General features: G+C 44.8%; 1 protein-coding gene across 6 annotated transcripts in view; it reads left to right on the plus strand.

Annotated features, from left to right (window-relative positions):
• KIF13A (kinesin family member 13A) overlaps positions 1–22,851 on the plus strand; it is a 180,101-nt gene that overhangs the window by 70,249 nt on the left and 87,001 nt on the right. For all 6 annotated transcript variants that reach the window (XM_081295321.1, XM_081295324.1, XM_081295325.1 and 3 more), the window contains exon 4: positions 16,001–16,061. In XM_081295321.1, the coding sequence (XP_081151447.1) occupies positions 16,001–16,061 (61 nt within the window). The remainder of the gene's footprint in view (positions 1–16,000; positions 16,062–22,851) is intronic.

Here is a 22,851-nt window from a genome sequence, read left to right on the forward strand (position 1 = left end):
AGAACTGAAATTGAAAAGAGGCACAAAAATGTTTTTGCGAGATCACTATCATGTTACACACAGAAGTGTTCTGGTGACTTTCTAGCCTGTGGCTGGCAACCTCCGTTTTGCCAAGTGTTCTTGACGAGAGTTTCTAAGAAGTGTCACAAAATTTTTGAGATGAAATGAATGTTCTGTTGTCATGTTAATATAGCTTTTAAATATTTAATACATACAAAATATGTGTATTTTAAGTATGTATTGTAGACATGCACTATAAGGCACATCTGGAAAGAATAAAGATCGATTTGAATTCAAATACATGATGCAATAGAATAACATTTACAATGACACAGGATGTTGCAAACCAACAGGAAAAGGAACGATGCTTTTGACAATGCTTATAGAAGAATGGAATTTGTGCTGGTGCTGGTGGTGCCGGCCAGTAGTCCCTGCTCCCCAGGAAGCTGAGGCAGGAGGATCACTTGAGCCAGGACTTTATTCCCTGGGCGACACAGACCCCAACTCAAACAATTTTTTTAAATTTATTTAAAACAATGTGATTTGGGCATGAATAATCAGCAAAGACATCAGAAAAGACAGGATTATTTGATCTAACAAATAATTATTCCAGGCAGGAACAGTTGCTGCACAGATTAGACTCAATCTTAGCCTTATAATGGAGGTAGGAATACATGCCCACGATAATATAAAATCAATTGTATTAAAAGCCACAGAGACAAAATATGTGTGAAATTCATAGGATGAAAGTTCTTGTTCTGACTTTTGCAGTCAGAAATGACAAATTAGGAGCCAGGCACAGTGGTACACATCTGTAATCCCGGCAGTTTGGGAGGCTGAAGCAGGAGGATCGCAAGTTCTAGATCAGCCTCAGTAGCTTAGTGCAGCCCTGAGCAATTTAGCAAGACCCTGTCTCAAAATAATAAAAGGGCTGGTGGTGTTGCTCAGTGGGTAAGCACCCTTGGGTTCAATCCCCAATACAAAAAAAAAAAAAAAGAAATGACAAATTAGATTAGGTAATCAGTGTCACCTCTCCCACTGGAAGGATTGTTAGAAGTAGAGAAATTGTTTAAAAACCTGTGCTTAATGGCATTGGAGATTTTCTAAATTTAGTGAAGAATTACTAGATGAAGTTCTAAAAGGAAGTAAAAATTTGGATTAACATAGTATTTTGGGAAGTACTTTTCAAAGGAATAAATGCCACAGTAGTGTTGCCAACAGTTATGTGAGACCCACGGGGGACAGAAGTGTTAGAGTCCTTGTTCTGCCAGAGGTGGGGTCCTTGGTAATCTTCTTGTTCTTTTGGTTGGCAAAATGGATTGAGATTCAGACTTGGGTTATGAATGAGAAATAAAAGTAAATCAGCCCTCACATGGATTGCCAAGGAGCTGTAAGTTATCTGTGTGATCCAGGAAATCTCACGCTATAAAATTGGATCAAAGTTCATCTAAATTTTCACTTCCTTCTAGAACTTCATCTAGTAATTCTTCACTACCAGATGCAGGTGCCCACAAGTACTGAGAGAAGCAGGTGTAACCCTAAGTCATTCAGGATTCCACAAACATTTTTAAAAGTACAATATCTGGGGCTGGGGTTGTGGCTCAGTGGTAGAGTGCTTGCCTAGCACATGCGAGGCCCTGGGTTCAATCCTCAGCACCACATGAAAATAAGTAAAAAAAAAAAAAAAAATAACAGTATCGTGTCCAACTACAACTAAAAAATACAAATTAGAAAAAAAAGTATAATGTCTGGGGCTGAGGGTTTTGCTCAGTGGTAGAGCACTTGCATAGCATACATGAGACCCTGAGTTCATTCCCCAGCAACACACACACACACACACACACACACACACACACACAGAGCAATATCCAGCACAAAACCAAAGATAAAGAAGATGTATGACAAAATAATGTGACATAAAACAAGAGCTAGCAGAAAAATAAAAAGTACAGATATTTTTTATACTTTACCACAAATGCCTCGGGTGTTCAAATGAATAGACACAGACTTTAAATATACTTACTATGTTAAGAAGATAAAACAATAGATTGAAGAATGTTCAAGAGAACTAAAAATTATACAAACATTTGGAAAACAACCCAATAGAAATTCTCAATCTGAAAAACTCAAAATTAAAATTAAGGACTTAGTATTAGAGTTTAACGGCAAGTAAATCCAGCTGAAGAGAGAATCAAATAATTGGAAGGTAAGTTGGCAGAAAATATTAAAATGTTAAAACAAATGGTGTGGGAACAACTAGATATCCACATAAAAAGAAGTAAACACAAACCTTACATTCCTCATAAAAATTAACTCAAAGTGGATCATAGACCTAAATATAAAATGCAAAAATTATAACACTTTTAGAAGATAAACAGAAGAGAAAATTTAGTTGATCCTGGGTTTGGTGATCATCATTTAGACAGAATGTCAAAAGCATGACCCATGGGGGCAAAATTAATAAGTGGAACTTGATTGAAAGTAAACACTCCTCTGCCAAAGATGTTAAGAGAGTGAAAAAAAATCTTCAAACTAAAAAATATTTGTAAAACACACCTGATAAAGGACTTATATACAATGAACTTTTAAAGCTCAGCCGTAAGAAAACAACAACTTGATTTAAAAATGAGCCAAAGATCTGAATAGACATCTCACCAAAGAAGACTTACAGGTGGCACATAAATGTGTTCAACAACATAGAGTGAAATGCACATTGAAACAATGAGATGTCACTACCTGCCTATTAAAATGACTAAAATCGAAAAATCTGACAGCATCCAAGCTGGAAGGGTATGGAGCATCGGGAACTCTGGTGAAAGTGACAAGTGACACAGCCGTTGCAGTTTCTTACAGAGCCAGCCGTATTCTTTTTATACAACCCAGCGTCACTTGAGTTATTTACCCAAATGAGATGAAGCATGTCTGTTCAAAATCCCACACAACAGCTTCACTCCTATTTTTTAAAGCCTGGAAGCAACCAAGATGTCCTTCAGCAGGTGAAGGGTAAGCCAACACTAGAACTTCCATGCAGTGGAATATTACTCGGTGATAAAAAGGAAATGAGCTCTCCATCCATGAACAGACATGGAAGGGCCTTAAACCCGTGTGGCTAAGTGAAAGAGCCAGTCTGAAAAGGCTGTACGTTGTGCAGTTCCATCTCTGTGATATTCTGGAAAAGGCAAAACTATACACTCATTAAAAAGACCAGTGGTCCCCAAAGTCAGTACTCGAAGCTCACGGGACCTGCTCCAGGACTGTTGAACCAACGGAGGAAGAGGAAGAGAATGAAAGGCAGGGAGGCAGCTGGGCTGGCTGGGGCAGGAGGACTCCCACCAGCACAGGAGAAAGAAGGTTCAAGTCCCTCCGCGATGGACGGAGCCACTTTGTCAGAGACTGGGCTGGAGAAAGCCTGCTGGGCTGAATCCATCCTCAGGAGGACCTAGCCGCCTGGCTGGCCTGGGCCCTGATGATCCCTCGGTGCACGTCACCCTACCCTGACCTGGAAGGGCAGACTCACCATTTAGATCCTCTTGTGGTTAATTTGTGATTTTTCCAAGGAATATTCACATAGTCTGTTGGAACAGTGGTTGAAATTGTGTCGATAATCATGAGACGATGGCAGATAGTAACCATCACCTAGCTGCGATGTGCACTTACGTCCTGTGATGGGTAGGGATTCAGCAGTTATCTAACAGTTGTTCTAAGTGCTGATGGGACTCATCCCGCTGTGGCAGGGGCAAGAGGAGGGAGAGCCACTGAAGATGAAGACGAGATCTGCTAGTTAACAGTGGGGCTGCCGACCGGGCGTGGTGGTGCACACCTGCCGGGTTCTGTTCTCGCGACTAAAAGGCTCAGGGGTCACTCCAGTTGAACTGGGCTGACTGGGCTGCACAAGATAACCACACAAGAGACACAAATACCCTTTTCTTTGGGGTCGCTGTGACGGCTCCTCTGACCTTAAGGGTCCTCAGGGAGAGAGAGGGCGAGAGCATGCGCTGACCCTTTTATTGAGGAGAAGTATTCAAATGAGGCAAGGGGTCAGGTTTCAGGGGGCTGAGTCTATATCTTCATGGTGTCCACTGTCAGCAGGTTGACTGACACCTGGGTAGGCCACACCCAAGGGCACAGTAGGAGCAGGGGACACACACAAGGCACTTCCAAGGAAGATTCTATCCTAAACAGGGCAAGGGGTTAGATTACAAAGGAACAGGTGAGCGTAGCTTCACCCATGGGGCTGTAGCAAGACACACCCATGCACGAGACACTGACCCTCGAACCCAAGAAGGGTGGGGAAAGCTCTGCCACATTTCTGTGACTGAGCGCCTCACGGTCCAGCTGGGGAGTGTGACTCAGTCACATGCAAGGTTCGTCTCCCACACACACGTGTAATCCCAGCAGCTGGGGAGGCTGAGGCTGGAGGATCACAAATTCGAGTCCAGCCTCAGCTGGGCTTAGTAAGAGCCTGTCTTAAAAAAAAAGGGCTGGGGATGTAGCTCAGTTGTTTAGCACCTCTGGGTTCAATCCCCACTACCACAAAAAAAAAAAAAAAAAAAAAAAGGAAGAAAAGAAAAGAAGAAAGGAAGAAAAGAAAAGAAAAAAGAAAGAAAAGAAAGAAAGAAAAGAAAAATCCTGCTGCTACTATGGCCGGGTTGAGAATCCTTACACTTCTCTCCAAGTTAGGATTCTTTTGTTCCTGAGAGAGATTTTTTCTAACTATTGTGTTGGCTTTTAAAAGGTAGACTTAAAACATTTTGTTCAATGTTTTGTGTAATATGCCTGTGTAATATTGCATGCCAAAATGAAAAGGGAAATTTATACAAAGGTGTGTCGGTATAGGTTGTGTTCACCATATCCCTGGACTTTTCTCTTGGACAAGTATTCCATTTTATGAGGTTGTGCTCCTGCCTGGGGAACATGTATTTCAGGCAGTGTGCAGACCTTTTGATACTTGGACCAGTTGCACGTCCTGCAGTGTTTCTGGGAACGAGTTCTGCTTCCCTTAAGAAGAAGAAGAAAAGGTTTGGGGCCAAACATGGAGACACCTGCTCCATTCCTCTTCTGTAGTTAAAGACAATAAGGAACCTTTGTCACGTAATTGTCAGAGTTGAAGTAGGTGTGTCCTTCCTGCTCCCTGTGACTGCAGAAGTGATCCAAGGTTTCTGTCCTAGAGGCCAAAGAGATAGAGGGAAATGGCTGCTCAGTTTAGCTACCTTCAGATCAGCTTGGGATTTTGGCAGGAAGTGGCACAGAGGGAGCAGAGGAGTTATTCTTTGTTGGGTATAAAGGGTGAGAAGGCGGAGTTTTGAGGAAAATGTAAATATCTGCAAAATCACTTTGTTTAGAATCATTTTAACCCAGTTTATTCATTTTAAATTCATGATGATTTTATTCAGTATCATAATGTAGTTATGATTTATTTGAATAATTCAATCTTGTGAATTCAATTTTTGTTTTTTTCCATACTGGGGGATTGAACCCAAGACTCTTTACCACTAAACTACACCCCTAGTCCTTTTTGTTTTTATTTTGAGACAGGGTCTTGAAAGTTGCCCAGGCTGACCCTGAGCCTGTGACTGCTGCCGCCGCCTCCCCAGTCCCCAGGAGTTTCTGCTCGCCAGAACTCTTAACGCCGTGAGGATGGTCACGCGTCGGGGTCCAAGGGACAGAGGACAGATCATGATGGACTCCCAGGACCCCCGTGTGCTCCAGCAGGCTTTTCCCTTTCTTTTAATTATAAGTGGGTTAGGACCCGCTCCACCTCAAGGTGTTTGATCCTGCTTTTATGTGTCTACTTTGTTGACCCAATCGGGAGCTGAAGATATTGACAGCGGAGCAAAATAAACCTGCTCTTTCCCGAAGGCCGCATCCTTTAAGGAGATTCACCCTGTCCACCAGAAACCTGCCTTTGCAAAACTTGCTCAGAGAGCAAGGGAAGCCCCGGCCCAGCTCTGCCTGCTGAGCTGTGGTGGGTTCAGTCTGCTCTCGGTCGTGACTGCCCTCCCTCTCTGTTGCCTCCTCTGTTTTGCTGATTAAATTTCCGACAGCAAAGCACCAGGCCTCTCAGGAAGCAAATTCTGGACGTGCACCATTCAGTGCGGCAGCCATTTAGCCCCATGTGGCTCTGAGGCCTGTGATACGTGGCTGGTGAGAACTGAGATGTGTGGTGAATGTGAAGCCCGCGCCAGATTTCTAGAACTTACTACAGGGGAGAAACATCGCATGTCAGAGAAATATTTTGGATATTTCTCTGTAAGGTGGCCGGGTTGAGAATCCTTACCCTTCTCTCCAAGTTAGGATTCTTTTGATCCTGAGAGAGAGTTTTTTTCTAACGGTTGTGTTGGCTTTTAAAAGTCAGACTTAAAACATTTTGTATAAATGTTTTGTGTTATATGCCTGTGTCATCATGCAATGTTATTAAAATCATTTAACTCTTTACTTCCAGTGTGTGTATGGGGACATTTTGAATGACATGTGGCTTCCATCATCTTCCTATCTATCGTTCAGCTACTCGAGAGCAAACCCAGGGCTGGGATCAGAGGTCGTGCCAGCATCTGGCCTTCAGCTCTGCTGTTCCCTCACCCCTGTGCCTCTGTGTCCGCCCAGGAGGGCCACAGCCCGGGAACTGCGTGGCACCATAGCCTTCCCCATCTCACTTCCCGCGGCATCATTTTTACTGATCCATTTGAGATTCATTGACTAGGGCAAACAGTAAATGAGGACTTCTTGCGAGAGGTGTCGTGGAGGTCACGGGGCTCGAGAGGCAGCTCCATGAGGAGAGTTTCTGCTCTCCAGAACTCTTAATGCAATGAGGATGATCACACATTGAGGTCCAAGGAACAGAGGACAGATTATGGTAGATGTCCCTGGGCACAAAACTTCAGTCCTTTGCAACTTCAGAGGAAGAAAGAATTCATAGCAACTTGGGAACTTCAGGAAGCCTTCCAAGCACAGGCAAGGTTTCCAAGAGCTGAATTTGGGACAGGAATCAAGATGGTAGTAAGGGACAGAAACAAGCCAGTGATTGATGTGTCAGGAAGTAATGCACTGCGTACTCTGGTTAGAGTACAAGGCAGGTGAAGGGGACAGTAGGTAGCTTATGGAGGATTTTGGAGTCAGACCTTCAGCTGGTGGGCTATGAAGATCATTTAGGAATTTTGTATAGAAAAGTTACGTGATCAAAACCGCATATGCAAGAAATTCGCCTGGCTGTAGGACGCAGGATAGACTGCTGAGTGGTAGCTATCTACCTTACAGTAGCTGGTTTGCACGAGCCAGCTTATGCTAAGCGATGCAGCAGTAACTACCTTAAACATTCAGTGGCTTGAGACCACAAAAGTCTCTTCTCTGTTGTCACATGTCAGCCGAGGTTGGCTATGACTGTGCACCATGTGACTTTAGTCTGGGCTTCAGTCTCAAGGACAGCCCCTGTCCAGGACTTGCTATATGATGGAGGTGGTGGGGGGCGAGGTGGGGGCACTCCAGGTGGTGGCTGAAGGTAAAGCTATTGCTCAGAACTGCCAGTCAGACTTTGCAACTAATGGGCCAGAGCAAGTCACACGACCAAGCCTCTTACGAGTAGGGTCAGGAATTATATTCCCCCTCTCTACTGCAGGTACTACAGGTCACATGGCAATAGGTGGGAACAGGTGGTCCTCTACGGGACGGCAGTGAGTGATTTGGAACAGTGATATAATTTATCACACTTTGTCCTAAACCACATTTCAAAACATTTCTCAAGGTTTTATTTATTTTTTAAATATAAAAATGTTCAGAAACAGCGCACCGTAGTGCTGTTTCTATATTCGATATTTCTCCGGACTTACCTCCCTCTGCTTTCCTTGTGCCTGGCTGTGTCAGAGCCCATGTCCCCCTCATGGCTTTATGCCTATGGATGCCTCTAGGTACAGCCAGTGGGGTACCAGGTTCTCGGGTCATGGGTCCCAAAAGGAAAAGATTTCCATCTCCCTGTCCAGAACAGCGAAAGCCTCCTGGACCCTGTAGAGTCCTGGAATCATCCCCTGCAGAGTGACCTCCGTGACAGCTCCTTCTAGTGTGAGCTGACTGAGAGTCAATATTTACAGCCCCTGAGCTGCCTTCTTTAGGCCCTGGGGACCTGGGGCCTTGGATCAGCCCAGCCTCCTCCTCTCTGGCTGGGTGTGCTGACCTGGTCCAGCAGGGGAGATGGGCTCATGACGGAGGTCTTGAGTGCATGCTCTGAACCGACCCAGGTGTCCTTCGTGGCAGGTGATGTCTGGGTGACTGAGTTTTCTTTTTTCTTTTGTAATGAGCCTCAGTAGCCGTTTGTCAGAGATGGTGTGTAGGATAATATAGTACTTGCTTAGACCCTTGCCGCTTACCTTGTCGGCTGTTTGTTGAAGAAGGGATATTCTGTGTTTGAAGATATTCACATTACCTTTTGAATGTGCTGGTGGAGAAGTTCTTTGAGGGGCTAGATTTCTGAGAAGTAATCAGAGCACGGAAGAATGAGAAATAACCACAGATTGTGCATTTGTGACAGCCCTCAGCTATCAGAGAGACAGATAATGCAGATGCTCAGTGGAGGATTAAACACGAAAGGCGTACGGTATTTGAAAGAGTCAAAATTGAGTCAGTGCTTCGTTGCTTAAGCACCATTAGTTTACATGTGCATAGTGTTAAATGGAAGCTCTGTTTTTATAATGTTGTCTAGAATCTGAGAGAACTCTTTCCTGTTTTCAAATTTATAAAAGAATACAAGCATGGATGAGTTCTTTGAAGGGAATTTTCTCTGCACTTTGAGGACTTCGAACCACATTCCAGTGCAGTAATTTCACAGCATAGTTGCCTGCTGAAGCTGTTGTGAATTCACCGAGTTCAGGATGCTGCCCGTTTGCTGTGAATCTCTGAGATGCATTGACACCTTCGCAGTCGGGCAGTGTTGACTGTGTAACCCAATTCATTGTTTGGTATGTAGATAGAGACATATATAAAGGAAATGATTAATGACATCACAGAAAGACAGCAGTTACTTGACAGATTTGTCAACAGGAAGGTAGGTCTGTCAATAGAGCTAAGTAGCAGCAACGGTGATGGCCCTGGCGCTCCTTCTCTGTGGCCCTTGGCAGACACGTTCCCACAGGCCAGAGTCTGTGCTGGCTGAGTGACATTTGCCAACAGCCGCGGGTCAGACAGTCCCGCAATGGGCAGGCTTTTGGTGCGGGGCTTCCTGTGTGATTTCAGTCCAGCTTTTCCATGGTGAGTGAAGTGCAGCTCTTCATTGTTAAATGACTCTTCATTGTTAAATGTCTCAGATGTTAGGGGAAAGAGATGAAAATGAGCCGAGTACTGAAGCATGGCATTAGAAGGGAAATTTCTACAGGAAATGAAACATAGTGCATTCATTGTCTTGTAAGTGTAGTCTTGCAAATCGGCAGTGGAGAAGTAACCACAAAACAGGACTTTGACGAACCAGTATCCCTACAACTGGAGAAAGGGGGATTTGCAGGGAGATCTCGGCAGAGCTTTCCAAGAGTGGGAGAGCGAGCAGCAAGCAGCAGCTGGGTCCGCAGATGGGGACAGTGGGCCCCTTGTTCAAAGAGGATGGAGACAGTGTAGAGGAGAGAGACGCTCCTTCACAGAGCAGGGCGAGTCCTCAGGGCAGACGCATCCCCCAGGGAAGCCCCTTGGATTTTGGATTCAGGAGCCGGGAAGTGCGTGTGTTGCATGGATATTTTGACGCAGAACTAAACAGTCTGTAACAACTCTTCTTTTTTCTTTGCCAGTTCACTGTTCTCTGTGTATTTAATCCAGTAAATACAGAGCACCTACCTACTGTGTCCTGCACAGTCTCTGGCTCAGGAAACCTCCCAGCTAGCTGGGTGAGCGGGCAAAGCCCTCAGACTGGTGGTGCCTAAGGAACGCCCGCGGGTGGCGGCTGTGGAGGAGGCCTGAAGGTTGATGTTAGTGTGGGTAGGGGTGCAGGTGCCCCCTGAGCTGAGCTCCGTGCCGAGGATTGTATTAGGTGTTTTGCTTAAGTTCCCACAATCCCCTCCTCATGTGCTGCGTGCACTTATCCGGGTCGGTAAGTGTGTATTGGGTGGCGCAGCTGTTGGCCAAGGTAGCACAGAGAAGGGGAGAATTACTCGACAGCGGAAGTCAAAGAGTGTTGGAGGAGGTGGCATTGGGAAAACCTAGACTTTGTCCTGTAGGAACTAATACAAGGTACAAGAGTGAGGTACGCCTTGCTGGCCAGGGAGGTGACGGGCAGTAGAAAGGGACTGCAGAAGAAAGGGATTGCACAGTTCTCCAGTTTCTCATTTTCTCCTTCAGCGTCTCACGGCGCTCAGTATACCTGGAGGAGTTCGTGGTCAGTGGTGGGGCCCAGCAACCTGTGGGGGTGGCCGACCAGAGACACATATACAGATGAATGGGTGGCTTGTGCCCGTGTTTTGGGGAAAGCACTGAGACCCAGTGAACACAGATACTGACTACAGGGGACACCAGTCTTGTCACTCCTGTAGCAGAAGTGACCTCTTCAAGTCTGGCCAGACTCCTGAGGATTTGCACTCACTGCTCTGTGCTGTTATTTGAAGCAGTGATTATATGTGAAAATACAGTTTTAATTCAGGATTAATTCAGAGGTAATTCATCAGCAAGTTCCTCCAAGGTGTAAATTCTCAGAGTACTTTTGTTTGGCATAATAGTGAAAGATTAGGAAAACCAAGACTTTGTCCTCTAGGAACTAATAACATAGAACAAAGGGAATCTTACGCAGATGTGTGCGTATACACACACGTTCACACACACATGAAATCTTGTCAGGCAGGTATGGGATCCAGAGTAATAAGAAGCAGTATCCTTAAATGAAGCTTTCATAAGGGAGTGACATTTGAGAGGACATTGGAAGAGTTTAATGAAGAAAGCAGTTGACATAGGGTGGGCTTTGACTCACTGCAGAAATCTGATGTGTCTATTCAAAGTGTTTCTTCACATCAAATGAAGCTATGTGGACCTGAGTATTAGCTTAACCACACTGTGCCTGGGGAGGAGACGGGAGGTATTGAAGTGGCTTTAGAAACAACATGTGCATCTTCAGGAATAATGCTTTGCTGTTTTGTCTTCCTCGCTAGATCGTAAGCAACTAGAGGACACGAAACATACCTAGGAACATCTCTGAGTTCCCTCTAGCAAAAAAAAAAAAAAAAGAAAAAAAAACGAAAGAGGTGGCAAGCAGGTGTTTGCAGATTGCTTTCTAGAAGAAGCATTTTGCAGGTGGAGAACACAGGAAAGCACAGAGCTAGGAAGGGATTCTTGGAAGGGCACCGAGGTGACACCATTGGAAGTGCCTCCACTTTTGTTTTTTAGGGACCAGAAAAATAATTATAGGTGATGTTCCTTAGAATGCCCGTGCCTTCTACTCTTCCAGGAAACATAGAAGATACTGCTTCCATATATTTAAACTGTAAATTGAATTTTGCTGAAAAGAGTGGAATTTGACCCTGGTGCATCCTGCTTGCGAGTGCTGGGGCTCCATTGCCACAGAGTGTCACTCAACACGTGTCTTATTAAATGCCGTTTTGGTAACTTTACTAGATGTTCAGTGGTTCACAGAGATGCAAAGCTCACGTTGTTAAGAGGCAGACGGAGGTGCAGCAGGTGTGTGGCAAGCTCCCGGGAATTAAACACTGGCCAGAGCCTTCACCTGAGTGGAGGCAGCAGCGGGATTCTGAGATGGTGGGTGGAATTTTGTTGAAAACAAGGACAACAGTGGCTCTCAGGTTGTAAGGAGGACTGGAGAACAGCTGTAGCTCTGGCTCTTTTGCTAGTTGGGGAGGTGTGAAGCCTTTTACAGAAAGTGTTCTAGGGTGGAGTGGGGTTGCTGGGGCTGGGGCTCAGAGCAAAAGCTCTCGCCTAGCTTGCGTGAGGCACTGGGTTCGATCCTCAGCACCACATAAAAACTAAGTAAAGGTGTTGGGTCCACCTACAACTAAAGAATAGATGTTTAAAAAGAAAAAAGTGTTCTCACAATGTTGGTTGGTGTGGGTGAATTATAAAACTTAGACGTAGTTTCCAGTTTGATTTTTTTCTTAGTTGTATGCATTAAGAAATCCTCCATCTCTCACTGTCCAGTCCAGATGCTAGTGACTTGTAATGAATAACTAAATAGATATTGAGGAATTCCAATGGAATGAGTTAGAGTCTTAAAATAACACGTTTCTCTAATGTGGTGACTTTGAAAAAAAAATTCTGGAAGTGAACAAAGTGAACAAAAAGGAATAACTCTTAAAAAGCCGATTTTATGTCTTTTGAAATGTCAATGGATGTTGAATTAGAAAATCAAGATTACTGTAAGTCCTGAGAAAATCATGTCTCCTCATGTAGCATTCATGTGTCATTCAATTCTAATTAAATTTTGGCTATGAAAAAAAAAGGATAATCATTTGTGAATGATTTAGTGTACCAACAAGATTGAAAGGAAATGATCAGACTGCCTAAGACAAAGAAGTTTTCCAAAACATCTTTAAAATTTCCTAGAATTGGCTGTGACAAATAATTTTTCTCATGACAGTCACTTGCCCTAATCCCTGGGCAGAGTACAGACTGCGCGTGATGGGGCCGTACTTGTTTGTCCACTGCAACTAGGGTGTGCTGGTGCCAGAGAGGACCCCAGTGCTGATTTAGAGACTGAACCCATGTTTGACCATCGAAGGAACCCAGATCCCCCAAAACTTACATCTGGAAGTCCATCCTGTGTCTTGCACTTGTGCTTATTTACAGAGTTCACACGTCTGTTCCATGCTCTTTTCTGTGTTATTAGTTGTATGTATGTGTATGTGCGTATATATACGCACATACACATACATACAGGGCTGGGGTTGTGGCTCAGTGGCACAGCACTTGCCTGGCTTGGGTGAGGCATTGGGTTCGATTCTCAGCACTGCATAAAAATAAATGAATAAAATAAAAGTCCATCAACATCTAAAAAAAAAATTTAAAAAAAAGAAAAGAAAAATATATACACAGTGACTGGTCTGGACAGGACGTCGTCAGGCACGGTGAGGTACACAGACCACAAAGTAGCTCACCATTAGAGTGGGACCCACACAGCGGAGGCACAGAAGGGACCCTGTGTGCATGAGTGCCACAGGAGCTACAAAGTGCCGTCCCAGTCCCCGTGTGGAAGTAGGGTTGGGAATTACTATTAGCTGAAGAGTAAAGGAAAAAAATAAGGATTTTTCTTAATTATTTACTTTGAGGGGTTTTAGGGAAATCACTCACATCTCCGGGCTTTGGCTTGCTTTCTTATAAACACTAAAATAATAACCTATATGACTTGACTGATTTTCAGTGATTTTGAAATTCAAGATATCCTCAGCTTAGAGAGGTTGATATTTGGCCCACAAAGAACAGTTGCCTTTTCATACATTGGGGTCCTTTGTGGGTTTTTAATATTTGTCTGAATTTTATGGAGCACAGGCTTAAAATGAAATTTTCATCTTTTTATTAGCAAAAGCAGCTTTAAGCACTCAACTGTTAGAAAAAAAAGGAAATCGTCACAGAATTGGCAATGATTCCTACAGGAAGACCCACAGCATCTGGGGTGGATTTCATTTCATTTTAAATAGCCTCACCGCAAACATAAATCCAGAGCTCTCTAATCGTCACTATCCAGTCAGTCATAGAGCCAGGGGTAGTGGTACACACCTGGAGTCCCAGCAGCTTGGGAGGCTGATGCAGGAGGATCTCAAGTTTGAGGCCAGCCTGGGCAATTTAGAGAGGTCCAATCTCATAAAAATAAAAAGGGCTTGGATGTAGCTCAGTGATAGAATCCTTCTGGGTTCAATCCCTAATACCACACCCCAAAAGATTAAGGTAGGCAGGCATGGAAACTTAATATATGGGAAATAAATGATTATTTTTCTCTCATCACTCCCTCTCCCTACCCCCTCTCTCTTTCTCTTTCTCTCTTTATGGTACAAGGGGTCCTGCTAAGTTTCCCAAGCTGACCTTGAACTTGAGGTCCTCCTGCCTCAGCCTCCCCAGTCACTGGGTTTACAGGTGTGCACCACTACACCTGGATGGTTATTCTCCTTTTATATAAGCAACTACTAAATAAACTCATTGAGATTCCAGAGAGCTACAGTATAAAGATACTTAAATATTGGAAAGTAGACTCTGTTGACCATTTCAAATAAAGTAAGGGGAGTTGGCGTGGATCAAAGGGACAGGAAAAAGCCCTGGGATGACAGGTATTACAAGGTGCCATTAAAGGGAGGTTGTGGGGACTCCTTTTCTGGAAGACAGATCTGCATCCCCTGGGAGAAGGGTTGAAGTTCAGTCCTGCTCAGGGCCAGGAAGTTTAGTTGGACTGTGCCTGGGTGGTAGAGAAGTCAGGAATGCAGTCAATGTTCCACAGTCCATTGGCCAAACAGTTGTTTCATACTGTTCATTTGAACTTGGCTATCATAAGGCCAGAGTGAATGTTTGTGTACGTATCCGAACTGAATTTGAATCTGGGGTTCATGATGTAAATGGGATGCAGTTTTATAATTCAGTCAGTTGTAAAAGCATTAAAATAAAGTAGGTGGAGTGGTGAAATTGTGGGAGTGTAACTCAGTCTTTTGTGACGTAAAACACTTTGCTTCCTTGCAAAGTTTTGGTGCCATTGATCATTGCCGCAGTCTTGGCTGGGCACAGAATCACGAGCCACTCAAGCAGGAACAAAACTTTATTTTGAAAAAGCCGCCAAGACTCTGTAGGCGCCGGCAAGCCAAACCCGGTCCTCCCATGCGGGCGTCCACCGGAACTGTGCGTCTCCCGGAACCCGGGGTCCCCCGGACCTCCCCCGGAATTTCCTCCTACTATCCTTCCCCAACCAATGGGAACTCTCCAAGAGTCTGGTAACATGAGTCCGGTAGCAGGCCAAGGTGAACAGCGGGAGTCCAATTTCCATATGAATGTAAATCTTAACATAATCATCTCAGTGGCTAGCTGGCGTCACTTTACAACCAATGGTGCCATACATCGTATATTTGCTTGTGGCTCCTAGCAGATCATTAGACAAGTAATAATTCTAAAGCAACTACTATGAACAGTGCAGATTTCAAAGATGAGTTAGATATGGCTCCTGCCCCCATAAGGGCCATACTGAGAAACACTAGTTTCAAGGCATGTAATAGGTATTCCCCAAAAAGCGTACCTTCACCAAATCAGGGAAATCAAAACAGCCCAACCATCAAATGAGTTTCTTTACTGGAGAACTTTTCAGAGCTGTTAATGTTTAAGAACTGCATTGAGAATCTCCAACAGAGTAACGTGTGCACCATTTCTGATGAGTTAATGTTTTTTTCCCATGGACTATCCCACGAAACGACCACTCCCTGGAACACACTTTGGGCAACAGGGCTCTGAGCGTTTGATAATGATGCTGGAACCCAGGTGGTGGTACTGTGCATGGAAATGGTGGTTGGAGGGAGAAGCATCAGTTGTCCTGGTGTATAGTAGACCTAGCTCAGTAGCGATTTGGAAAGTTAACACATGCAAAGGTGAATTATCCAGGACGGGGGGTGTGGGGAGTTTTCAGCTTCGCTATGGAGAAACAATTGGTTTAAAGGAACATTTATCATTGTAGTCTTACTTGAGAAGCCTGGAAATATCCAGCCAAAGGTTTTAGCAGACACTAGGACTACATTTGGAAGAGAGTTATTGGAGGTCTTTGTGGTTTTTTTTTTTGTGTTTTTTAGTGTGTGTGTGTGTGTGTGTGTGTGTGTATTTATTTAAATCTGGCTAAGGTGTCTGGGTTTTGGATTCTGGACATGCAGTTATATTCACATACCAGCTACTCTCCTATGGGAAGGGATGTTGAGCGGCACTTCACGCGATGCAGTGTCCAGGAGATGCGGCGGGCACCTGCTCATCTTCAGTAGTGCACTATTATCGTCGTCATCATCATTATTATTTGAAGCCAGATTTACTCATAAAGAGTTAATTTTCAAGTTTGATGTTTTTTTCTCCCACTCAGGTATTTGCCTTTGATTATTGCTTTTGGTCCATGGATGAGTCTAACACCTCAAAATATGCCGGTAAGTTGGCCCTTGCACCTGGTCCTCTGGCCTTTCTTCCCTCCTATCTGTTTTCTCTAATGATGTCTGGAATTTTGTTCCCCCACATGATTCACACCCATCTTTCAAATTCCAGCACTTGGGCTTAGAAGGCAGTAGATCTGTTTTCAAGCCCTGGCTTTGCCCCGCACTTGCCGAGCAGCCTTGGAGGTAAACGTCCAGTTCGTCACCTGTAAAGGGGCAGCACTGTCTTCAGCACTGGGGATAACAGGGAGCCACATTGGGTCCTCCACGGTGGGTTTCCCCGACGCTGGCTTTCAGCAACTCCTGCTCTCACTACGTGTGTGGGCAAAGCACAGGGGCTGCTGGTTTCCTAGACCCACTGGGGTCCCAAGCGATGCAGTCCCTGGTCACAGGGACAGAATTCCATGCTCCTCAGGGAAAGGCTGCCCCAACCCCACTTTCACAGCCATTGACGTGTTCACCCCATTCCACGTGGCACTCCTGCCTGCTGCTGTGTTACACGACTGGTGACCCTGGTGAATCTTGGCCCTGCTAGGCATCCGTCACGTTTGCTTTAATTAGGGAGGGAAGCATTTGTTTTGGTGAAGAAAGTCATTGGTTCCTTTCCTTCTAATTGTGTCCCTAAATATTTTTAAGTAACTTTTAATTGACAGAGTTTGCATATATTTATCACGAACAGCGTGATGTTTTGAAATATATATATGTATGTAGTGAACACCTAAATCAAGGTGACTATAATTATCTCACATATTTTCCTTTCTACCTAAAGCAAACTTGTTAAAAAATTATTTGACGTATAATCTTTTCAAATCTTCATCATCACGAACCAGGAAGATTCCTTCTATTGCTCACATTAGGTAAAATCAGCCTGTCCAAACATCATTCCTGCAACTTCAGCAAAGTATTTTATTAAAACAGGTAACTAGTGCTTAATGTTGGTTATAATTGTCTTTTTTTTTTTTTAAATCATCCTTTTGGGATTTTAGATAATGAATTCTACAGAGTGTGGAGTCGTTTGTCTTGACTGGTAGCACTATGTGTATTTTTGTTCTGGATGTGTGCTTTTAGATTTAAGTCGACACAAGTAAAATATCTCCTACAGTTGCAGAGACGAATGGGGGCAAGTGCTCTAGCCACTCAAAGCCCAGTGTCTCTTACTGTTTAGTTGCGGTTGTCCACAATGCAGCCAGATACCTCTGCCTCGGCTGGAGCTTCTCCTGTGCAGTCCCCACATACTTTCTAGGGATGCTCATCACCTGGGGATCTGTACTCCTTGGACTGCACTGAAGGTTCTTGGTCAGATAGGCCCAGCCTGCCCTCCCACGCTCTGGTTTGTGACCTCCCACCACCAGTCTGTGCCTCAGCCTGGCCTCTCACATCAGTTCCTCTCATACAACCAGGAAGCCAGAATACCTCAGAATAATCCCTGAAGGATTCATGAAACTCCTGCTGTGCATAGAGCCAGGGAGCCCTTGAGAAGTCTAAAAATATATGTGGAAGCAAAAGCAGTGCATTATCAAACAACATTTCATTTTATAGGTTTTAAGTACTATGGAAAATCCAAAGAGAGATTAAATATGGACAGGCTGAAGTTTACAAGGAAACCATCGTGAGGGGCCTGACACTGAGCATAAAGGCTAAGCTGAGGAGGAAAACTGAGGAGTATCTGAGGGGCTGTGATGTCAGCCTGATTTAGCCCTTCCACCCTGTACTCTGCTTCTCTGCATAATCATCGGCACCGTATGATGTTCAGTCACAAGTGTCCGTGTGTCCTATTGTTGCACCCAAGACAGTTTAGTATTAGCTGATTTTTAAATAATACTGACATGATTTCTTTTTTGGAAAAGCTTCACCTAATGGTTACTCTCCACTTTTTTTTTTTTTTTTTTTTTGCAAAAAATTGGGCATAAAAATCTTCAATGATCACGTGGTAAAATAAGGCATGCATATATCAAAACATTATGTTGTGCACCATACATATGTACAATTTTTACTTATCAATTTAAAAAAGAAAAGTGAAACATAAAGCTCAGTCAAAGGCGGGTACAGAAGGCACCAGGTGAGGAAATGACGTGGGATCAAGGCAGGCTCGGCGACTTGGAGGTCAGACCTGGTTTGCATCTCAGGGCTTGTGCTTTGATTCTCTTGGACGATGAATTTCTTGGAGCTATCATTTCTTTTCTGTAAGATGAAAATGACTGCACCTGTGTCATATGGTTGTGGTTGTGGTAAATAGGTGGCTTTGCTTGCTGCTTAGTGGAGGTACCCATAAATGATACTTCATCTCACTTTTCCATAAGGGAAGATGCAAAAATGGGCTGAGCAGAAGCTGCATGTGGGGGGGATGCCGTGGGAGACCTATTTGTACGTGTTGATCGAGGCCAGATAACAGGAAGTCCTGGAAGCTAAACTAAGAAGATGGTACTGATAAGGTAAAAAACAAGGGCTGTTGGAGCCATGTGGTTAGAATCATGCTTCGGAAGATAGTCCTCTTTCTTTTCTGCACCTGCTGGAATCACATCTTCCACGGTGGCCCACAAAGGCCACTTCAGCCTTCTGCAATGGGTCATTCATGTTCCAGCATAGAGGACAAACCTTTTCTTTTTTTTTAAAAAAAAACTAGATATAACTTTATTACGTACAGCTGATAAAATTCAATGGTGGGACTTAAGAGATTTCTGTAGCGCTTCATTACAAATAGCATGTTTGGGAATACGTCAAAAGACAGAAGTGATTTCTAATGGGCTGAGAGCCTACATCTTACTAAATTTTTAACTACAGGATCACATCAAGATTATGTTTCAGTTAAACCTGAATGAGGGTCTCTTGGCTCATATAGAGAGAGAGACCCTTTTTATATTAACAAAAAAGTGAGATTCTTGGTTGCGTGTCTCTCAAGTTTTCATCCGCCATAAATAATCTGTCTAGTAAATGCATTAATAGTAGGTTAGTTGTTGGGTTTTCATACTAACTCGATTTTCCTTTTTTCTTCATTTAAAAAGAATTCAGTTTTTAGCAGTGAATAGACACATTAAGATAGAAGCTTCCATTCTCTGGTGGGAAACGGAGGAAACGGAAGGGGGAGCCCACATTTCCTGAAACCAACCTATTTGTCAGGCTCCCTGGATAATGGCATCATTGATACTGAACCCGGCCTCTCAAAGCCGCTCTCAAAACTGGGGAGGGAGAGGATGAGCAAGTGGACTGGGAGGGCCAGGGGAGGCCAGGGGAGGCGAGAGCTCTCCACATTCATGTGGTGTGTGAAAATGCCGTGTTCCCGATCGTGCTCCGCTGTTGGTTAAAAGCTAGAGCAAGAGCCTCTCCTCCGGTCTTCTCCATGCAGAAGCACACAATCCCCGACTGCGTGGAGCCGCCAAGGAAATGGGCTTTTACACCAGACTGTCTGGGTCAGTCCCGGCCCCACGCCCTCTGTCAGTGTGAGGCACTGCCTCTCGCTGACCTCTGCTTCCCCACGCAGTAACTGGAGGTGATAAGGCAATCTCCAGCGCAGGGTCACCCTCCCTTGATGTGCATTATTGTCATCTCATTGTGACAGTAACCAGGGTAGTAGTAGCATCCGTACTTTGGAAAGAAAGGGCATTATACTGGGATTTAATGAGACCTGGTTCTATCACAAGCTGCTAGACTTTGGGCAAGATAACCTTTGTGGGTCTCTTTCTTCATCTGTGACCAGAGAAGATACTGGTCTGGTATGATCTTAGATCCCTTCCAGCTCTCTGATTTAAAAAAAGAAAGAAACACATTAGAAATGGGCTCAGTGGCACATTCCTGTAATCCCAGTGACTCAGGAGGATCACAAATTCAAGGCCTACCTCAGCAACTTAGAAAGACCCTGTTGCAAAATAAAAAATAAAAAAGGGCTGGGGATGTAGCTCGGTGGTAAAGTACTCCTGAGTTCAATCTCAGTACCAAAAAAAGGCACGGGGTGGAGGGGGGACATTTTATGCAGACTGTCCAGCTGCGCCAGCGGACTTCTCAGAAGAAAATCAAAGCCTTTTTTGTTAAGCGCTTCGCCTTGCACTGAATCATGCTTTGAGGCATTTTTCATTTAAATGTGTTACCTCTTCGCTGTATTGCCCTTTGACTAGGTAGTTCTGAGCGAGTTTGGCAGATAAGCCTGAGTCTGAAGCAGAAATGCTCGTGCTTGGACTGAGAAGATCCTGAGCAGCGGCAGCGCTGGGCCCCAAGCGTGGCATCACCCCATGAGCCCGCATCCTCGCGTGTGCCTGCGCACGTGGCGAGGTCCGAGTTAGAGGTGATAAAGTTACCATGTGAGAGTCAATGCTAATAAACCCCAAGTGCTTTTCATAAATGTTTCCATCACCGCAGATTGCAATTACCACATTCTGGACAACAAATCAATTACATATATATAAAAAAAAAATTCCTAAAATGTTGTTCCATGTTGGTAGATGACAGTGACATCCAGTAACCTCGGTTTTCATTTCCTTCCTGGTTTTCTATAAATCTTCACACCAGATACAAAAGCCTGTGCCACAGCATAGCTGGGGTCAGGGTGGATGTGAACCTTCTCTGGCCCCAGAGAGTCTGAACTGTTGACTTAGAAATTACGTAACAATTCTTGCCATATGGTATGGGGCTCAGCGTAGCCGAAGCCATGTGTTTTCCGGCATTGTTAATACCCTGCGACTCAGGAGGAAGGTTGCCTGTCGGATTCTTACTGTGCTCACATTGCATTCTGCTGGGGAGGATGGGTGAGCGCCTCCAGGCCCAGGGCTGTGCTGTGGGGAAGGCAGCCATGGGTTTCTGTGTCCCCACGATGGGGAGTTTATATGATCAGAGGTGAAATGATTTGTTTCTGTTGCTTAACCAAAGCAGGACTAGTAAGGAGACGACACAGGTCTATCAAAGTTGACATTCCAGAAATCAACAAAGTCTGGAGGAACTGGTTCTCAGTGGAGTTCGTTCCGCAACATTAATTGGTTAGACCATAAGGTGTTGTCCTGGGTTCTAGGGTGAAGGGCAGAGGCACTGACGTCAGACATTCTGGGCTCACGTCTTGGCCCTGACACCTCCCAGCCGTGTGGCCGGAAGCACCAAGAGTAGTTCTCCTTGTTAGAAGTCTGACGGGGACAGATGGGACCAGAGTATGTGTCTGAGGTGCTCAGCAAGGTTCCTGCACAGAGGACACATTGAGAATTGTTAGCCCTTCAGTTTAAACCAAAATTTAGTAGTTGGCTGTTTGAACATTATTAAAAGAACAATTCGTTATAAATGATAAATGTTATCCTAAAAGATGTTTGTGAAAAAAATCTGAATATAGAATCCTTCTAAATTTTTATTTTTATTTTACAGTCTTCCCTCCCACCCCCCCAGTACTGGGGACTGAATCCAGGGGAGCTCTACCATGAGCCACATCCCTAGCCCTTTTTGTTTTTATTTTGAGACAGTCTCTCACTAAGTTGCCCAGGCTGACCTCCAACTTGTGAACTTCCTGCCTCAGCCTCACAAGTTTCTGGGATCATAAGCATGCAACACCACATCTGGCCCTTTTACAGCCTGTTATAAATTGTCTCACCTATACCTGATTTGACAATTCTTTCATGACTCATCTTTATCAAGTTGTTCCTAAGCATTCAACTAAGTTTTCTTAGAATCAGCAACTCTCTTTTTGCATTTGTTAATTAAATTATATAATCACAGAGCACAGTGGACATAAACCAGTTCAGGAGCAGACTCAACTGACCCTTTACAAAAACATAACTCCACAGGTTGTGGTGGCACATACCTGTAATCCCAGCAACTTGGGAGGCTGAGGCAGGAGAATCTCAAGTTCAAGGGCAGTCTCAGTGAGACAGGATAAAAACGGCTGGGATCAATCTCCAGTACCAAGAAAAAAAATTTTTTTTTGTCTTCAAAGATGTCCAAAATAAATGAGCTAATCTAATCTCATTAGCTTTTTATAAAAGAGTGTTTGTATGTGTATCGTACACATGTATGATGTTTTCATGGCATAGATATGTTTGTTCTGTTCTCACCTCCACTCCCGTGTTTCCTCCTACCCAACCCTTCTTTCACTTTCCTTAGACTACTTGTTGGCTCCAGAGACAACACTTCAGCTAATTCAGTGTATTTGGGGGAGTGAGGAACAGTAACCACAGCACAAAATAGACACCCAGCCCCGCGCTGATCCCATTACCCGCAGGACATAATATCATCATCAAAGCACCCAGTTAGCTGGGAACTGCTGTTGTCCCCATGTCATGGGTGAGAGCTGAAGGCAGTGGGACCCGTGGGGTAGCAGTGACTTTGCTGTGTGCTAGTGAGGAGCGTGGATTCACCTCCTCCCGGCCCCTCTCTCTTCTCTCTCACCAGAGAGAGGTGGTGTGAAGGGGGTCACATGGGAGTGCTCCCGCGTGGAACCCAGCCTTCTCCCTCTGGCGCGAGCTCTCTGGAGTGGGGCATGCTGTGTTTGGGCTGGGCTTTGTCCTAACCCCCTCGAGGGCTGTGAAGGCTGCGCACCACGCGGGCAGGCACTGTGGGAGACTCGTTGAGCCGAGCGGCCTGGGCACGGGGACTCCACCGTGAGCTCCAGGGCCGTCTTCGGGGGCAAGGAGGCTTTGTTCTCTTCTTTCGTCCTTGGCACCAGTGGCCACGGCAGCGGTGGCACGGCCCTGTCCTTGGTGAGCCACTACCTCATCCAGCAACAGAACGCCAGGTGCGCTCCTGCCAGCCCAGTGCTGTCCCTGGGGTACAAACACCAGGCAAGCCGCAGTGAGACCCACAGGGACCGCCGTGCTCATAG

Source organism: Spermophilus citellus (assembly GCF_964194105.1).
Source record: "Spermophilus citellus genome assembly, chromosome: 5".
NCBI classification, from domain to species: Eukaryota; Metazoa; Chordata; class Mammalia; order Rodentia; family Sciuridae; genus Spermophilus; species Spermophilus citellus.